General features: G+C 36.7%; 1 protein-coding gene across 1 annotated transcript in view; it reads left to right on the top strand.

Annotated features, from left to right (window-relative positions):
* Positions 1 to 20,110, top strand: part of DYTN (dystrotelin) — a 50,479-nt gene extending 30,369 nt beyond the window's left edge. The window contains exons 10-12 of the mRNA XM_036857057.1: positions 10,650 to 10,809; positions 13,349 to 13,856; positions 20,007 to 20,110. Coding sequence (XP_036712952.1) covers positions 10,650 to 10,809; positions 13,349 to 13,856; positions 20,007 to 20,110 — 772 coding nt within the window. The remainder of the gene's footprint in view (positions 1 to 10,649; positions 10,810 to 13,348; positions 13,857 to 20,006) is intronic.
* Positions 20,111 to 20,342: the final 232 nt, after the last annotated feature.

Raw genomic sequence — 20,342 nt, 5'->3', positions numbered from 1 at the left:
AGTTGCCTGATGCACAGCTGAGGTAGAACTGAGTGACACCCTGCCTTCTGGTTTCTGCCCTTATAGTATAAACACATGTCCTTTACACAGTCTATCTTGTGCCATGTTTTTCCCATTTTTGTGCTTTTTGTTGGTGATTTCACTGTTGCAAATAACCTCCAAACATGGTGCTGCAGTGCTGGCTAGCATTCCTAGGTGTGAGAAGGCTATGATATGTCTTAACAAAAAATACGTGTATGAAATAAGCTTCGTTCAGACATGAGTTACATGGGTTCAATGTTAATGAATCAACAGTAAACATTCAACAGTATACATATATCTTTAAATAGAAACACACGGGGGGTGGGGGGTGGGATGAATTGGGAGATTGGAATTGACATATATATACACAAATATGTATAAAATAGATAACTAATAAAAAGAAAAGAAAAGAAACACATGAAAAACAAGGTTATATATTGATAGGTTGATGAAAATGTTCTGACCAGAGACTTCCAAGATCCTAACCCTGTGTTTCCCCCAGGAGCCATCGTTCAGTTTCCACTAATTCATTGTTCACGTGACTTCAAAGAGCATAACTACCATGGATAATAAGAATGAACTGCATTTAAATTAAATGCATTTCCAAATAGAATCATGATTTTTTAAATAAGATAAAATAATTTTGAAGACATGTTGAAAGAATAAAGGTACAAGAATATTTAAAATTGTGGAAATAAAAAATAGTGAGAGGGGCAGGACAGGAGTAAAGACACAGACATAGAGAATGGACTTGAGAACACGGGGAGGGGAAAGGGTAAGCTGGGACGAAGTGAGAGTGGCATGGACATATACACACTACCAAATGTAAAATAGATAGCTAGTGGGAAGCAGCTGCATAGCACAGGGAGATCAGCTTGGTGCTTTGTGACCACCTAGAGGGGTGGGATAGGGAGGGTGGGAGGGAGACGCAAGAGGGAGGAGATATGGGGATATATGTATACATATAGCTGATTCACTTTGTTATACAGCAGAAACTAACACAACACTGTAAAGCAATTATACTCCAATAAAGATGTTAAAAAAAAAATAGTGAGAAGGGTTGTTCCTCAACAGACGTTAAAACTTACTCTAGAGCCACCATGACCAAATAATATAGTATAAATCAGAAATGGGCATATTGATTTGAGGACAAGAATACAAAATTTGATTAATGATCCAAGTATAAATGGGAGCCTAACATATGAGAAAGGTGGTATTTCAGTTCAGTGGAAAAAGATGCATAACTGGCTATCCATCAGGTATCCATTGTTTTGCCCCATAAACGAAAATAAATTCCAAATTGATTGAAGTTTAAATGTAAAAATAGTTTAAAATAAAAATATTAGAAACATTTAGGAAACCTGGTGTTGGAGGAGACCTTTCTAAGCAAGACAACAAAATAAGGAATCATGAAGTAATAGATACACGTATATATATGACAACATGCGAATGTAGACATTTTCTCACGGTAAATGATATTATAAACAAAATCAAAAATAAGTCTCAGACTTGGAAAAATATTTTCACTAAGAGGATAAACTATGCTATGGAAAGGTCCCTACAAATTGATAGGAAAAACTGAAAAAGAAGAAGAAGGAGAAAGAGAAGACGAAGAAGAGGAAGAGGAAAAGAAGGAAGAAGAGGGGGAAGGGGGAAGAGGAGAGGGAAATGGAAATAAGGAAGAAGAAAATGAGGAAGAGGAGAGCGAGGGCGAAGAGGAAAATACTCCAAATATATAAATAGGTAATCACAGAAGAGGAATTCCAAATGGCCATTAAACACACAAAAATATGCTCATCTTAACTAGAGGTTAGAAAAATGCCAGTTAAAGGAACAATGATATATTATCACTTTCTTTATCAGAATGGCAAAGAGTAAATGAATAACGTCCAGTGCTGGTGAACATGGAAGAAATTAGGTGCTCTTGACATTTGGTTGAAGTACAAATGGCTATAGACTTTTCAGAAAATAATCTGAAAAATAATTCATTCAATAAATCTTTAGTGAACACTCTTCTAGGCCCTTGGGATATATCAGGGAACAAAAGAGATGAAGATCTCATGGAGCTTTCATTCTACTGGGGAAACTAGACAATTAACAATAGGCATATACATGAATTATAATAATATATTAGAAGTTAAAAGTACTAAAGTAAAAGAAAAAAAGAAGAGCCAGGTAAGAGAGAGCCAGACTTAGAGGGAGTGTTGGTAGCAAATTTAAATTGAGTGGTCCTAGTGGTCCTCAGTGAGAGGTGACATTTGAACAAAGCCTTGAAGGAGGTGAGGGAGTGAATCCTACAGGTACCTGCGAAAGCATACTGCTAACTGAGACAGCCAGCTCAAAGTGGCAGTGTGCCTGGCAGCTCCAAGGAACAGCAAGGAGGCTAGTGTGGCTGAATGGAACGAAGGAGGAAATATTGACAATAGCCTAAAGGGGGCAGTGTAGAAGCAAGGCTATATAAATATTTTCCTAAATTTTTCCTAATGTTTCTATTTTGAATTTTAATTTAAATGTTCAACCGATTTGAAATTTATTTTAGCAAAGGTCTAGCTTGCTTTCTTTCAGATGGATAGCCAATCTATCTTTTTCCACTTAAATGAGTTACCAACTTTGTCACATATTAGGTTTCCTTATATACTTGAATCAATTAATAAAATTTATATTCTCTTCCTCAGATCTAGAGGTCAATTCTTGTGCATATACTAGATGTATGGTCATGGTGGTGCTACATTAAGTAGAAGGATAAAGTTGCTATCATCTGAAATGGGGGAGGCTTTCAGTGGAGCAGGATCATAGGGGAAGATCAGGAGTTCTGTTTGGAACATGTTAAGATTGAGATGTCTCTTAGACATCCACATGGAGATGTTGAGTAGGCAGTTTTCTATTCGTGTCTGGAATGTGGGAGAAAGTCTATTGGAGATCAAATTTGTGAATTTTTGACATACATGGTTTTTAAAGCCATGGGATTGTATGAGATCACCAAATAGACAGTGTAGATGGAGAAGAGAGGAAAACCGAGAACTGAACCGTGGGACACTCCACATGACACAGTTGGAGAGAAGGTGAAAAACCAGCAAGGGAGGCTGAGAAAGAGTGATGGATGAGGTAAGAGGAAAACCAAGAATGAGGAATCCTGGAAGACGGGTAAAGAGAGTGTTTCAGGGAGGAGGGCATGATCTACACTGTCAAATGCTGCTGCTGGGTGAAGTAAGAATTGACCTTTGGATTTAGCACTGAGGAACTCATTGATGACCTCAAAAAGAGTATTGTAGGACAGTGGTTGTAGAAAAAAATCAGACCAGAGGCAGTTTAAGAGAGAATGGGAGTTGAGGAATTCAAGATACCAAACAAGAAAATTCTTTCCAGGATTTTTTTTTTTTTACTATAGAGGGAACAAAGAGATAGTGTAGGTAGTAGAGTATCTGAAGTTAAGAGAATGTTTGGTTATGATGGGGAAAATAACAGCATGTTAGTATACTGAAGGGGATGAGTTTGTAGCGGGAAAACTTGATGATCTGGTGCAAGAGAGGGGAATTGTTGGAGCAATGTCATTCAGCAGCCAAGGGGGGATGGAATCTATGCACATGTGGAGAGATTGGCTTTAGAAGAATGGTACCTACTAAACATAAAAATGTACACAAGATTTGGCCCTTGATCCATTTTTGGAACTCTGTCCTATAGGAATAAGAGCACTACTACATAGAAAATAAGATAAACATTGTAGCATTGGAGGGTGGGGCACTAAACAAACAAACTGAAGATCCACTGGTAGAAAAATGGTCGATTATATACGATACAACATACAAGAGAACATAGTGAATCTACTTAAGGACAAATTTTAGCACCTATCTACTACACTAGAGGGCATTCATCATCATACATTAAGAGAAAAAGGCAAGTGGCAGAATCATGTGTATGGAATGATGCCATTTTTGTTTCAAAAACAAATTCAATATGTATTTTGCTGTTTGCAAGCATCTGTATGAATGCAGAAAATGGTGTTGAACAACCCCAAGGTGTTAAAATGATTTGAGACGGGGTAGGAATAGAGTGTGTTACTCAGAAGCTGTGTGACAAAGAAGTCATGGGTTACGCTTTTTTCTACCCCAAAGTGCCCACTCCTTAAACACATAATTAAAGTGTACCAGAGTAATCGCTTCTTTCCCTATACTCTCATTGCATTCTGTAGAAATAATCGCACTATGTCAGAAATGATTGTGTATTTGTCTGTTCATTACATGTAAAGTCTCTGTGAGCAGGGAGTTCTCTGCTTTTTTTAAAAAAAAAGTATTTTTATCTGCAATAACTCAAGATGGTAAGATGCTTCAAATAGTTTTTGAATAAGGGAACGAAATTAAATGGAATTGTATAAAATGGATATGCCTGACCTTAAATTAGTCTACTCTATTCTACGCTCTTTTAGATATGACATAATAAACACACATCTGCACTTAGAACACCTAGTATCTGACCTGGACGAGATGACCTGGGGGATTTTCTGTAGTCATCCCTGAACTTCTCTGCATTCTCATTTCTAGATTATCAAGAAGGAGGGAAATGGAATTTTTGTTCCTATTATTGGCTAATTCGCTCTATATCAACTAAGTAGTTGGAAAAGATCACAGAGGAAAAAGTTGAACTACTTTATTGCTATTTTTGGATATTAAATTGAATAGCTGATTTGACATTTTCTAAAAAGGCTCTCCTCAATGTCATACCTGATCATTAAAAATTATTACAACCGCTCATAAAATTCTACTTTTATAACAGGCTCTCCATTCAGTACAATAGATCTGAAGCACCAAGGTATGTAAGTCCAACTAGACCAGTAGAAACAACAACCACAGAGGCCTTCAAACAAATACCTCAAAGAGTATCTCTGGCTCAACAAACCAACGGCAGTAGCGCACATCGTCAGGTGAGTCTGAAGGGGAAAAGAACAATTAAGGCACAATTAATGGATAAAGTTTAGCTTTGAAGGGACTCTTCCCAAGTCTATATCCTAAAGGGAAGCTGTATTCAACTTTGATATTTTTAAATTACTCCAGTGTCCATAGATATTAAGTCTCTGCCCGAAACTTCTAAATATAGCTTACTTACAGACAAGGCTTTCTTCTGCCCACAATTACCTTAACTTGACTATTCAGTATCCTAAGATTCGATATAATTAAAAAGTAGGGAAAAAGGGAAAATTAGTTCATCCGTACATAAAGAAAATGTTCAGGAATTTTCAAAGGGAAGAGATGAGAGAGGAAAGTGAAAGAAACATAAGAGGGAAGAAACTTTAAAAAAAAAACCCAGTGAAATTTTTTTCATCAAAGGAATTAGAAATGCTTCTTGTTTGTTCTTTTTTTTAAGCGTACAGTCTGCAACTCCTTTATCATGTTTTCAATCAGTTGTTGACTTGCCCTCCCGTGTGCAACTCCACTTGTAGGTGTCCCTGCGTCATTGTAATCAGTACAGTCAGATCCTAAGGGAGGTCTTCAAAATACGATCATCTGTGATGTTTCCCAATCATCAAAGAGAAATTAGAGTTCTCATATTGCAGTTGTTCCTGGTAGAAGTGTGAAAAGGAGAGTAAGTCTTGTGACCGCCCAGGAAGAAGCAGCCTGTGCGCTGCCTCTGGGTGAGGTTTTTCAGGTCTGTGTGCGTTTTCATCAGCAGCTCATGCAGCTGCACCACTCAGACACCCCTCACTGCACATCCAAGAATGCCTCTGGCTGGAGTGCCAGGCAGAGAGCAGGAGTTACTTGTGCGGGGACAAATGAAGATCTGCTCCATTTCCTGCTTCGAATAAAAGAAGAAAAAAAGCCATTTTCACAATGCGACAGTTTGTTTCACTTTAACATTGCTTTGTTCTGAGGCAAGAAATTTAAAAGAGGTTTTGCTTTCCCTCCTTTTTTTCACTTTCTTTTTACTCCCTGTCACCTCTTTCTCATTTTTAAAGTTGCTACAGCCTATCTTTTGTATGTAATACATTTCTTTCTTTGATTAAAAAAAAACATTTTTAATTATACAAATAAGACCTGAATCTGTTTGCCTTATAGAAAGTTAAAATATTACAGATAAGGGTAAAGTCGTTTTCAGCCATAATTCCCAGTACACAAGCAATGGAAAGATAAGGAACTCTCAGTAGAAGGTGGAAGGTAGAAGTGAAAGATTTCTTGAGCCAAGAGAAATAAAATAACCCAACCGCTTTTTGCAGATGCTTTAGAGAAGGAGACGTTCTGAGCAGCAGCCTAACTGGGGCAAAAGACTACTGTGACTTATTTTTTAAATCTAAAAATCTTGTTCATGTTTACATATCTTTAAGAAAAGTGTCTCGTAAAAATAAGATGGTGTGACTGCACTTTGAGCATATGAACACCAGTCACTTTTTGAAAAAGAAATTTTTTTGAAATATCATTATCATGTTATTATGAATTTTTAGGAATATGGATTAAATTCAACCCAAAAACTTATTTTCTCTATTTCTCGCTTCTCTAGACCATAGTCAGCATTAGGAATGAACTGTGGAGGACTCACGAATCCATTAATGCTCTCCATAGGGACAGAAGGTAGGAACCACGTGTGAACAAATACCAACAGCAGAGACACAGCAATAGCATTTTGCTTCGCTTTTAGAGGAAGAAATTCTACAAAGTTTTTACAGTGCTCTTTTTTTCTCTTTAATTTGGAAGACATTTCTTAAACAGAGAAATGCTATGGTTCCAGTATGAAGGTAAAAGGGGGCTTTGACTCTATTTGAGTAGTTAAGTATAACTAAAACCACCCAGATAATTACATTAAGTTTGGGGTTTTGATTGAGTGATTTTATTCCTTGAAATTTGGTTAAGCATTTTCAGTGAAGTATTGTGTGTGTCTTGTGTGTGTCTTACGGCTTCTAAAATAAATCAGTACATTTCTCCAACAGTATCTAACTTTCTCGAAGATTTACTAGGCTGGCTGGAAACTGTCTACCATCTTATTGTGTCTCAAAGGACTAATTATTCCTTTTAAAAAAAAATTTATTTATTTGGCTGTGCCGGGTCTTAGTTGCAGCAAGCGGGATCTTTAGTTGTGGTATGCGGGATCTTTTAGTTGTGACATGCAGGATCTAGTTCCCTGACCAGGGATGGAACCCAGGCCCTCTGCATTGGGAGCACAGAGACTTAACTGCTGGACCACCAGGGAAGTCCCAGGACTAATCATCCCTTGAGTTCCTGTATCATGTTGTCATTCCTTTAGAAGACAAAATTCCTGGCTCCTCAATAAGAAGGTCCCCCTGAGGGAAACCTTTTTTTGCAGGCACAATGCTTGGTATCTAGTAGATGCTCAATAAATTAATGAGTAAATATATATTAATAAATATGTATTAAAATAAAAATAGGTCATCAATAAATTTATTGATCATCTAATATATATGTGTATGTATATATATATATATGATGAGATGTGCTTCATAATGCAAAGGTATGAAAGATAACGAACATTTAAAATTTCTGTGATAACTCATGAAAAGAAGTTTAATAACACTTTTAAAGTAATTTAATAATAATTTAAATGTTAAAAACAATTTTGATCTTTTCCATGGTATAAGAAAAATAAATTAGAAATAAATTAAGGAAAATAGTATAGGAATAAAAAGGCAATTTTGAAACTTAAATGTAGAAATAAAAAGGAAATTTTGAAATTTAATTCTTTAAAACTTAATTCTTAAAATAATTACCTCAAACAATTATTTTAAACTAGATGATTCCCTTTTATATAATTCATACCCACTACATACACCATTGGTCTCCTAGTAAGGTATTTATCAACACAAAGAATACCAGTGTGAGCCTGATTAGTGAGTTAAATCTATGTGAAGGCTTTATCCTTGTTCTTGTCTGCCCCATTATTTTTATCAATGACTTGGATAAAATAGTAGAAAGCATGCTTCTCAAATGTGTGTGACATGATACCAAAAGGCATAGATAATAAGCTAAATGGCAGTCTTGAATCACTAAGATATCATAGTCTGGAATAGTGGGGCAATTAATAAAGACCAAATTTTAAAAGATTAAATGCAAATCCTACAATTATAGGCCCAGGTTCACAACAAAGAGCGTGGAAAGACCTGAGATACGTAGTCAACTGTAAGTTCAGTAACAGCCCACAATTTGTCACTGATGATTTAAAAAGCAATGCAGTCTCAGACTACATTACAAGAAAGAGTATCATTCAATTATTAGTTATCTATTTATTACCCTATGCTAGGTGCTGATCAAGAAAAGTAATGTTCCACTGCTCTGTGCGTGATTAACTCGCCTGGTGAATTAACTTGCCTTTGTGTTGTATTTGAAGACCTGGTACATGGGAGATTCAAGCTCCTTAGCTCCAGGAAGCAGAACTACATGTAAAGATGTAAAAGTTTAGAAAGACAGATTTCAGATCATTTGAAAGGAATTATTTCTCAAATAATCTGAACTGTTTTGTTAACAGTGGATATTTACCTTGAAAGTATGGGGCTTCGAGTTGCTGGAAGTATTGGCATTGGGTAAATCATGTTCACTGGAGACTCTCCGAGAATTTCTCCATTAAAACAAACAAACAAACAAAACAACAGAGTAGAAAAGAGCTGCACTTCTGATAGGGCTTTCCTTACTTTCACCTGGATTGTGGAAGGATGGGAACGCATGTCTTCTAGATGTTCAAACATGGTGGATGGGCCAGAAAGGAGGAAGGGGATGTGAGTGATAGACAGCATGGGAGAAAGATAAACTGATGTCACTACTGGTCATAACAAGCACAACACTCTAAGTATAGAAAATACTATCTAGAGAGGCCTTCTGAGAATGTTTCTTTGTTGTCTGCTATATAAAATCCCTGGGCTGACTCCTTTCTGAAAAGTCCATCATAAAGAAGTACTTGAAACTCTGATTACAATCAAGGATTTTAGAATCAGACTCCTCTTTCACCTGTGTGACTACCTGGAAGTTTGAGGGCCATCTTTTAGAGATGCCTGCTTTGGATAGGAGCCCCAGCTAAATTCCAAGACCTCTCCAAGATATGTGGCAATTAAGAATTTCAAAGGCTCTAACATTAAGAAATGTTGTTGCATTTCCTACCAGGGAGCCAATTTCTACAACTTCCACAAATATGACAACCGCACTGGTCAAAGAATAAGACTGTACTTTAGAAAGCCAATTTTCACTGTATACATACACTGTAACAGGAACTATTTTAGGCCTGGGCCTGGGGATATGGCAAGAAGCAAAACAGAAAAAAAGTTGCCAGAATAAAGAGACAATAAACAATTAGTAATAGAGTAAGTAAGATATAAGTAAAATAACAAGTAAAACAGGTAGCATGTCATATAAAGTGACTGTCCAGAAGTCTGAAGGCTCGAGACTAAGTCAAAATCTAAGATCGCATCATGTGCTGTAGCAATTAGACATGGCAAAAATCCATGGAGACAAGGAGATGGGAAGGACTAGGGAAGGAGATGGGAGGTGATGGAGGCGAAGTTGGGGGTTCTGGTTTGCAGTTTCAAGTAGAGCAGTGAGGGAGAGCCTCACTGAGAGTATGATGGTGACCAAAGACTTAAAGATGAGGGGGTGGGCTGAGCAAGAACCTGGGGGAAGGAGGATTCCAGGCATTGGGGGCCAAAAGAGCCAACTCTGAGGGGAGAACATGCCCAGTGTGTTCGAAGAGTTGCCAGAAGCTCTGCGTGGCTGAACGGCAGACAGTGAGTAAGAGAAAGCAGAGATGAGGTCAGGGAGAGAAGCTGAGGGCCTTGGCCGGCCATCTTGTTCAGCTTTGGCTGCCTCTATAAGGACTTTGGTTTATTCTAAATAAGGAGGGGAACATTGGAGGGCTTTGAGCAGAGGAGTAACATGATCTGATTTATGGGTTTTCTTTGTTGTTCTTTTCTTTAAATTTTTAAAGATTTTTTTTTTTTGGATGTGGATCGTTTTTAAAGTCTTTATTGAATTTTTTACAATATTGCTTCTGTTTTATGTTTTGGTTTTTTGGCCGCGAGGCATGTGGGATCTTAGCTCCCTGACCAGAGATCGAACCCGTATCCCCTGCATTGGAAGACGAAGTCTTAATTACTGGACCGCCAGGGAAGTCCTCTGCCTCATGTTTTAAAAGAATTACCCTGACTACTTGGTTCATTCTGAAACCAATGAACAACTAGACTTAGGAAGAGAAGCCAAGACCCATAATTCACAAATTGCACCATTGTTCCCTCCCTGTGGTCTTGGTCCGGTGTTAGGTATTTAGCCATGACATGTATGCTATCATTCTAAATGGGGTGTTTCTGGACAAAAAGATAATGAATAAAGTCAATATTCGCATTTAAGGGGCTGCTGAAGTTATGCCGTCAAAAGTAATCCATAACATGCATGATGAGTTTTTGAAAACGCCTCTAAAACCAATGAAATTCTTGGGGGAATTGTGTGTATAATAGACACGAAGGACAGCTGTACATGGTGAACAAACAGTTTAAAGCAGGATTGATCAATGTTAGGTAATAGTCGAGGCGCAGGCTACTCCGGCATCTTCTCCCAGAGAGGACCCGGAGTACATCTCGCTAGGGCTCTTGCATCTTGCTGTGCTGACCTCTTGCCCTTCCAACCCACTCAGACCTGTCCTCTTTGCAGCCTCCTTAGAAAACAGTTAAACCAATACAAAGACAAGTTGCAAGCCATATATGCCTGCCAGGAAGAAAAAAGTTGCAGATTTGAAACAAAGATTCACGAACTCACAACCAACCAGGACAGTCTGTGGACAAAGCTACAGCTAATGGGACAGAATCTACAGGTATAGAATGTGGGAGACACTGGCCATCTGGGCCATCTGGAAGTCTGACCTAGAATCTTCTGGCTGAGGGTCGGCTGCAGCCTGAGTCTTTGCACCTCACTCTGATCAGCCTCTTCCCTTTCCCTCTTCTCTCCATACCCTGACCAACTCCCCTTTTCTTCAGCCAGACGGTATCTTCCACTTTTGTGAAGGAAGTGCCATTGGGAGAGAACAGCATCGGTACGATTTAGAAACAATAGACCTGGTGCAAAGAGGTTCTTTATAGCATTGATTCTTAAACCTTTAGTCTCAGCATCCCTTTTAGAAACTTACAATTTTTTGAGGATCCCAAGGAGCTTCTGTGGGTTATATCTATTGCTGTTTACCCTAATCAAAATTACAACCAATAAGTGGTTTTAAAATAAATTTATTAACTAATTTGAAAATGTAAATAATAAACCCATTATATATGGAACATTTTTTTTATATATGGAACATTTTTAAACAGTAATTATATATATTTATATATATTTAATTAGAAGACTGACATTGTTTTACATTTTTTACAAATCTCTTTAATGGCTGGCCTCAAAAAAGACAGCTAGATTTTTCCTAACTGCTTCAGCATTTGATCTGTTGCAAGATATTCTGGCTGAAGAATATGAAAAAATATGGCCTCACACAGATTTGCAGTTGAAAAAGAGAGGAGTATTTTAATAGCCTTTTCAGATAATTGGAGATCTTCTTCTTTGATACTACACCAAAACGTGATAAATGATTGTTTCTTAAAGGATGGTTGCAGTATTGAATCTGAAACCATATCTCTTTCACACCCTGTTTCATTAAAATACAATATTCTGTTGTGCTTTTTGAATGAATCTTCTATCCTGGCATGATTTTATACCATCATACATTGGTCATTTGGAAGTTCACCAAGCTATGCCAAACTTCCTAATGCTCACCCATTTCATTATACAAGATTTTAAAGAATCATTAAAAAATCATTAAAAATCGTATTCATTAATACTACCATGAATGTCATCAGAAAAGTCTTTAAGAATTGGAAAGCAAGCAAGCTCATGGTAGTGGATGCAAGTTTTCCAAAATTCTAATTTTTGCTTAAAAGCTCAACTGTTAAGATTGGTAACACATATCATTGCTTTCCTTACTGTCACAGTCTCGCTTCATTCATTTTTGAAAAAATGTTTGCCAAATACCCGTCTAATTCTTTTGCACAAGAGGAAACCTTTATATTTCAGTAAACATAAGAAGTGTTTTATGCATACTTCCCATTTCATCACATATAATATTAAGAAGACATGTGTTACTAAGAAAATTAAGAATTTTTGCTACACCTTCAAGAATAGTCTTTTTTTTCTTTTTTATTGAAGTATAATTGATTTACAATGTTGTGTTAGTTTCAGGTGTACAGCAAAGTGATTCAGTTATACATAAATACATATATTCTTTTTCAGATTCTTTTCCATATAGGTTATCACGAGATATTGAATATAGTTCCCTGTGCTATACAGTAGGCCCTTGCTGTTTCTCCATTTTATTTACAGTCGTGTGTATCTCCTAATTTATCCCTCCCCCCTTCCCCTTTGGTAACCATAAGATTGTTTTCTATGTCTGTGAGTCTGTGTCTGTTTTGTAAATAAGTTCATTTGTATCATTTTTTTTTAGATTCCACATATAAATGATGTCATATGACATTTGTCTTTCTCTGACTTCACTTAGCATAATCATCCCTAGGTCCATCCATGTTGCTGCAAATGGCATTATTTCATTCTTTTGATGGCTGAGTAATATTCCATTGTGTATATATACCACATCTTCTTTATGCATTCATCTGCATCAAGGATATTCTTATGAGGAACTACCTTTCTTTTAACTGCAAGTGCACGATGGTAAGAATACCATCACTACTACCACTGCTTGGTGATACTGCCTTGATGTGTGGTAAACAACAACAACTTTAGCTTTACTTACTATTGATTTTGCACCATCAGTGCAAATGTCAACACAGTGAAGAGGCAAATAACCTCTAAGTGTTACTGTGAAAATAATTTTGACCTCATGGACCCCTGAAAGGGTCTCGGGGACCTCCAGGAGTCTGTGGACCACACTTTGAGGGCTGTGCTTTGTGGAGAGCACACCCCCCAGATTTTATTCCTATGGCTTATTATGAAACCCCTCACAACATACCTACCTAAATAGATCATTAAGAATGCTTTATTGTAATACTGTTTATCTATCAATCCAAGATATCCTGACATTTTCAGATATTCCTTATGATATTTTTAGAACCTGAGCTTTCAGAACCTAGCATTTTCCCAAATTCCTTGTGATTATTCCCTGTGATATTTTAGAATCTGAGCTGTTCTACCTTTAGGTTGACATTGAATCAACAGCATAAAATAAAATTAATAGCAATGTATTTAGAGACAAAAAAGAAAATCTTGCATTAAAATTTCCTATTGGAATATTAAAATTTAATGCATAATGAAAAAGTAAGATAAATGTTCATTTCTTCATAAATAAAGTTTTCTTTATCCAGGCAGTGTTGCAGCCCCTTCGTCCTTCATCTTCCTGGCAAAATATGGCTGCCAAGCGTGACCATGGAAATGGTGAAGAAAGTTTACAGAGGGGAGGAGAGTCTTCCCAGATCAAGGGTGCCACTGAGGATCATTCAGAAGAGGAAACACTTCCTAAGTCCACTGTGATTGACGGAAGTTACCAAGGTCCAGCACATGCAGAACATGTTCTACCAAACTCAGAATCACCAGAGGCCATTTTGCAGCCAGGGTCAACGCAAAGCACCAGGGCACGAAGCCAAGCACAAAAGACATCGAAGGAAATCTTTAGTTCCCTATCCAGTTCCCAGGAAGGACTGCTGCAGGACACCTCCCAAATTGCTCCTACTGAAATGAACAGTCCTGCCCTGGCACCTGTGGAAAGGAAAGGGGCAGTTAACATCCAGGAGGGAAAGGATGAGCTGGAGGAAGAGGAACTGCAAGAACTGTTGTCAAAACTCACGGATGCCTTCACTCTAGAAATGCCTTCAGGTAAGATTTTTCACAATCCCTAGAGATAGTGATGGCCAGGGAGTCAGGCTGCCTTTTAAAACACTTGATTCTATAGCCCTGTATTAGCCCTACAGCTATGATTCATCTAGTGAGTAACGGAGTTGTGAGTCTTTTGGACATTAGTAATCTCTCTGAACTTGATTTCTAGTGTTGCCTAATTGATGGGGTTACTGTGAGCATTAAAAGTGATAAGCCATATGAAGTTTTAGTATAGCGACTGGTGCATACCAAGAATTCAATAAATACCTATTATTTTGTTATTGCAATTGTTATTATCAATAGTACTAAAACATATATAACTGGGCAGCCTGATGTTACCATTTAAAAATGGGAGTAAGAATGATGCTCTCTTTCTAGATAATTGATTAAGGTCTCTGTATTATTAGTAATACCATCATCATCATCACCTTCATAAGCTATGTCTCATTGTTAAATCTAAAGGCTCTTTTTATTAATACTTCTTTATTACAGCTATTTCTTCTGTTTTACAGTGACATTGTCTTATTTATAGAGTATTTTATCATCTTAATATATCTATATCTGTATCCATTTCTTTTTAAGAAAGTGTAAGATCTTTTATGTTGGAGTGATCATATAGAGACTGGTGATAAAACAAGGATAACATTCTCATGTGTTTCTGCATCAAAGAAGGCCTTCCCAAAATATTTCTGAGTTGGTGTATTAGTTTGCTAGGACTGCCATAATGAAGTATCACAGATCAGGTGGTTTAAACAATTTAAAAAATTTTTTTCTTACATTCCTGGAGGCTGGAAGTCTGAGATCAAGGTGTCAGCAGCGTTGGTGTCTTCTGAGGCCTCTCTCCTTGGGCTGTAGATGGCTGTCTTCTCCTTCTGTTTTCATACCATTTTCCCTCTGTCATGTCCCTATCCAAATTTCCTCTTCTTGTAAGGACACTACTCATATTGGTTTAGGATCCAGTCACATAAACTCCATTTAATTTAATTAACTCTTTAAAGAATCTATCTCCAAATATAGTCACATTTGGAGATACTGGGAGTGGGACTTCAGTATATGACTTTGGGGAGGGAGACACAATTCAGCCCATAATAGTTGGTGAGCTATAAAATGGGAATATGATAATGTTAGTTATATATTGAACTCGGTAGAGCCAAGTCAATGAAGTAATTACTTGGTGATTCTAAAAATATCTACTGTGACGAGAGTTGGAATTATAATCCTGTATTAGAGAAAACAAGATCACAAAGATACCAGAAGCATGCTCAGGCTGCCTGAGACAAAGACTGTATGAGAACTCCTTGTGCCTGATTCTTAGGCCAACACAAGATTCCACCCACTTACTTCCATCTAAACATCAGTGGGGTCATGATGAGTATTCAAAGCAAAGTCAATATCCACTTGACCTTTTTAGGAAAATTTCACATAAAAATTTGACTTTTATTTTAGAAACTATTTTAGGATTTCACATATTCATCTCATTTTTATTTTTTGTTTTTGTTTCTCCAACTGAGTTTATGAAAGCTGTTGATTTTTAAAATATTGTATTGGGTCAGCCCTCACAAATGTAGTAGGCTATATTGTACATTTCAGATTCCTAATAGACTAGGTCTACTACACATATTTGGGAGACAATATCCCAGCACTGCGTGCAGTTTGATACCTAAAAGATCCATGCATATTTTAAGTAACTTTATCAAGGTCTATACATATAAATGTATCTGTATCTATATATATATACCCATCATTATATCATTTAAAGGGAAATCATGAAAAGGCAAAGTTTATTTTTAAATTCAGATAACGCAATAATGTATAAAGATGCAGTTAGCATTATCCAATCTTGTAGATAATATAAAAAATATATTTTCAAAAAATTTACCTCTGCTTCCATTTACAATTTAAGTAGAACCATTGAGATGCTTCTGTAGGTAGTATGCATTATTATACAAAAGTGCTTATGATATTAGCAGGGAAGTACACCTTTCCCTTTTTGTTATTATGCTGCATTGTATACTTTGTGATAATTCAGTGAGTACTAATCGACAAGATTTAAATTTATAGTCATTTCTTTTATATCAGTTTTATTTCTTTGAGGCTTTTAAGCATAGAATCTATGTTAATCTTCATGGCTAATATCTACATTTATTAAACATTGCCATTGTTCACTCAAATATTTCTTATTAAGTTGGTATCCTTATTCAATCAGGTATTGAATATGATTCTGTTTGTAAACTCTACTTAGCCACTGGCAATATGGATTATAAAAATACACCCCATAATTTATGCATGCTTATCAAAATCACAGCAAACATAATCAGAGACAGAAATGTGATAACCACACATATGAAGATGTGGAAAGGCAAACAAACTAAATTTTAAGGTATTGGTCATTTTTGTTTTATTTCTATCTCTGTTACAGATGCATCAGATAACAGCAGGAAGTTTCTAATCATTTTACTGCCCCTGTTTTTTTATTTTTTAATTTGAGAATTGTTGGAAAAATTAGAAAGATCTATTGTTTGTAATATACTAAGATTTGCTCAGACTGTCAACATTTTCACCCAGTGTGTGATTATCCTAGTAACTGACTAGCCTTTTGAATTGGAGCTTTGCTAAGGAGTCAACACATTTTGGAAATTGAGATGAACTTTATATGACCTAAGACTTAATGAGACGAAAACGGCAAGCATGATGGTCAGTTTGGGGGCAGTTGTTGACATTAACTGAATAGAGTCTTTCAATATCAAGATCTAGGATAATAGGATTTCAGGAGACCCTGAGGGCTTAATGGAAAAGAAAAAGTGTGTAGAAGGGGTTCCCCAAACCTTTTTAAATTCCAAATGTTGGACTGAAAATCAGTAGCAAACATTTTGTTCAAATTTGCAGTAAAGGAATTAGATTTGAAAGAGCATCTAATATTACTTGCTTCTGTGGTGACAAAAAAAAAAACGTAATGCTCTAGTCTTACTTTCTCATTAAATTATTTTCTTTCCCTTTCTGAGAGAAATTTCCTACTTACATCTCTGAAATTCTTTCCCCAGCTTCTCTTCCATCCCTCTTTGCCATCCGTTTACCACAGTAGGTTTCAAGGATGAGAAGGGAAGGCGAGGGAGTGATGATGGGATTAGGAGGGCATGGTTAAGGGTGGGGGTGTGGGAGAATTATTCCTGTTCCTTTCTTCCCCACCTGCAACCATCATCTAAACTATTATTTTAAATAATCAGAAGATAAAGTTTGGACTTTAGCAGGTTGTAGAAAAATAAGGAGCAGTGCTCTAGCAACCACAGGTAAAAGAAGTTCAACACTGGATCTTTATCTCACTTATTTAGAAGGTAGACTTCTCAAATGCTGCCTGGGAATCTTAAGGATATATACTGAATGCTTAGTGAATCTTTCTCTCTCTGATATATATATGTACATATATATACACACACATATATATATGAAAAAGTAGAAGTAATTTTTCTTGATGGGAAAAGATACACAAGAGTTCCAGCATTAAGCTCCATGAAGGTAGAAAAAAAATGTCTATTTGGTTCATCCTTCATTCACTCATTCATTCATTCATTCAACAAATAGTCATCAAGATTTAATTATGTGCCAAGAGCTGTGCTTGATGCTGGGCATTCATTTTGAAAGGGGTAAATTTATGTTTTTAAAACACTTTGTCATTGTGTAGAAAGTGGCTTGGAGAAGGGCAGGTGGTGGCAGCTTGGACTTGGTAGATTGTCATAGACTTATTGCTATAAGGAAAGCTGGGAAAGCTGAGATGGAGGTCAGCAAATCAAGAATTCTGTTTTGAACACATTAAGTGTGAATTGCTTGGAGACATCCAGATGGAAATATCAGAGTGGCAGTCAACATGTACAATCTGGAGCTCAAGGTCTTAGTCCAGAGTAGATATTCATTGCATATTGGTTTGCTTCATTAATTATTATTGTAAGGAAGACATGGGCTCAGTATTTCAATTGCCAGAAGAGTAATCATCGAGTAAATAATCTAATACTTTTAAACCTCTATACCCATCATTCTGATAGCCTTCTCTCACATCCCAAGTTCATTCAGAGACCAGATAGATTGTTAACTACATTCAAGTGAATTATTCTCCCCTTGTGATTTCCTCTGGACTGTTGATTTCACAGGTTTGTCTATCTAACATCTCACTAGGCCTCTGACTATATGCTATATTAATTCAGTCCCTATATGTATGGAATTCCAAGTTTATGCCAAGCAACATGCTTGGTGTTAGGTGCATATCTTTGGCTAGTTTTAACATTTCAAGGGACTAGAGCTTAAAAATAAAACAACCAAACAAGAAAAAAAGAACCGATGTATGAAATGAATTATTGCTTCTCTATTTCTTTATTGTATTTCAAGTTTTTATAACTGTGGGCTGAGGAATAGAATATCCTAAAATAAGTTTGCCTCTGGACAAGGTTTTTTATTCAGGCAATAAAATATTATTTATTCAAGGTCCTTGTAGTTCTGGGGCAGTGTTAGAGAATAGACAGTAAAAAAGACATGAACCCTCTCCTCTTATGTTCAACAGAAAACAGCATAGGTGGAGCCATAATAAATCATGTAACTAAAGTGTATAACAAACTAAGCCTTTACATGTTTTTATTTCCTGTGATCTTATTTTTTTAATTATACAAACAATATTATACAGCATGCTCATTGTAAAATTAAAATGCCTAAGTGCACATGTTTTTCAAAAATGAATTCATCATCATGTCCTTCACTCCCTGCCACCTGTTTCTCAGAGGTAAAAAATGTTGGCAGTTTTTCCTTCAGACTTTTTTCTTTGCATATATGTGTCTTTACTTTCTCAACATAAGTTAGGTTGTACTTGTTTTGCTTTTTTCACTTGACAAAATATCTTAGACATTGGGCAGTGTCATTTTTTAAGTGCTGCATAATATCCCAGGGTATAAATATACCATAATTTATTTATTGGTGTGTAATTAAGTTGCTCCCAATTTTTTATTATCATAAGAATGTTTTGGTAAGTATTCTTCTAGCATATATCTTTGTACTCATATGTAAATATCTTTGTAGGATCAATTCTTAGAAATGTAACTTTTAGCTTAAAAATTATGCGTATCCAACTTTTGGTTAATAACTGCCAAATTGTAGAGCTTTCTACAACACAATTCCTATTACAATAGGTCATAGGGGAGCACTCAAACCATTAATCAGTAACTATAGAGCAGAGGTCTCAAAGCATCTTCCCTAGGCCAGCAGCGTCCGTATCACCTGGGAACTTATTAGAAGCACAATTTCTTGGGCCCCATCCCTGATGTACTATGGTAGTCAGAGTTCTCCAGAGCAACTGAACAAACAGGATGTATATATAGATATAGAATGAGATTTATTTTAAGGAATTGGCCCACACAATTACAGAGGCTAGCAAGTCTAAAGATCAGTAGTCAGCAAGCTGGAGACCCAGAAGAGCCAATGTGTAGTTCCAATGCAAAAGCAGGCAGGCTCGAGCCTTAGAAAGAGGTGATGTTTCCTTTTGAGTCCAAAGGCAGAAGAAAACTGATGTCTTGCCTGGAATACAGTAAGGCAGAAGGAATTCTCTTACTCAGACTTTTTGTTCTATTCAAGCCTTCAGTTGATTGGACAAGGTCCATCCACATTAGGGAGGGCAATCTGCTTTTACTCTGTCTACCAATTCAAATGTTAACCTCATCCAGAAACACCTTCACAGACACACCAAGAATAATGTTTGATCAAATATCTGGACACCACAGTCTAATCAAATTGACACATAAAATTAACCATCATGTATACTGAATCAGAACTCTGAGGGTGGGACCTAGCAATCTATTTTAACACTGTCCAGATGATTTTAACATACACCAGAGTTTGAAAACCACTGCTCTAGAGTGGGCTTTCTGGCTACTCAGATTCGTGCTTGAAGTTATGGGAAAATGCTCTTTAAGAACCCACAACTTGGTTGAATTAGTAATTGATCATGGTAAATGATACCCATCTCATTTGCAAGCTAGCTTAGAGAAAGGGCATTGCCATCAGGAACTGCAGAGAGATGGATTTTATTTCTTCTCTGTGCTAGAGCTTTATTAAGATCAGCTTGAGAACCTACAGGTGCTTTCTCTGAAGGACTTTCCTGTTTGTTGTTTTCAGACCTGCAATCTTCAGTAAATATGGACCTGTATTGTGGAGCTGAGCGAGTATGCAGGGCCTTCTCTGCGCTTGTTGATCAGATCACTTTGCCCAACTTGAAGTGAAAAAGAGTCCAGGCTCAAAGGCCCCTTGTGGTGATGATGAAACGTGTTTTCAAAATCTGTACTAAAAGAACTAAACCTTCTACCTCTTTCTCAATAGTCTGGCATGAAGCATGAAGAAAATTTTATTTTTTAATATCTCTACTCGTGTGTCTTAGTTCTTCAGAGTAGAGCCTTGGGAGTGAGGAGTGATAGAGGAAAATGGAAAGAAGGAGCCGAGTCAAATCCAGATGTG

This window comes from Balaenoptera musculus, chromosome 7 (genome assembly GCF_009873245.2).
Source record: "Balaenoptera musculus isolate JJ_BM4_2016_0621 chromosome 7, mBalMus1.pri.v3, whole genome shotgun sequence".
Classification (NCBI taxonomy): Eukaryota; Metazoa; Chordata; class Mammalia; order Artiodactyla; family Balaenopteridae; genus Balaenoptera; species Balaenoptera musculus.
Note: the sequence above shows the minus strand (reverse complement) of the source record. Positions and strands in the feature narration are given on the sequence as shown.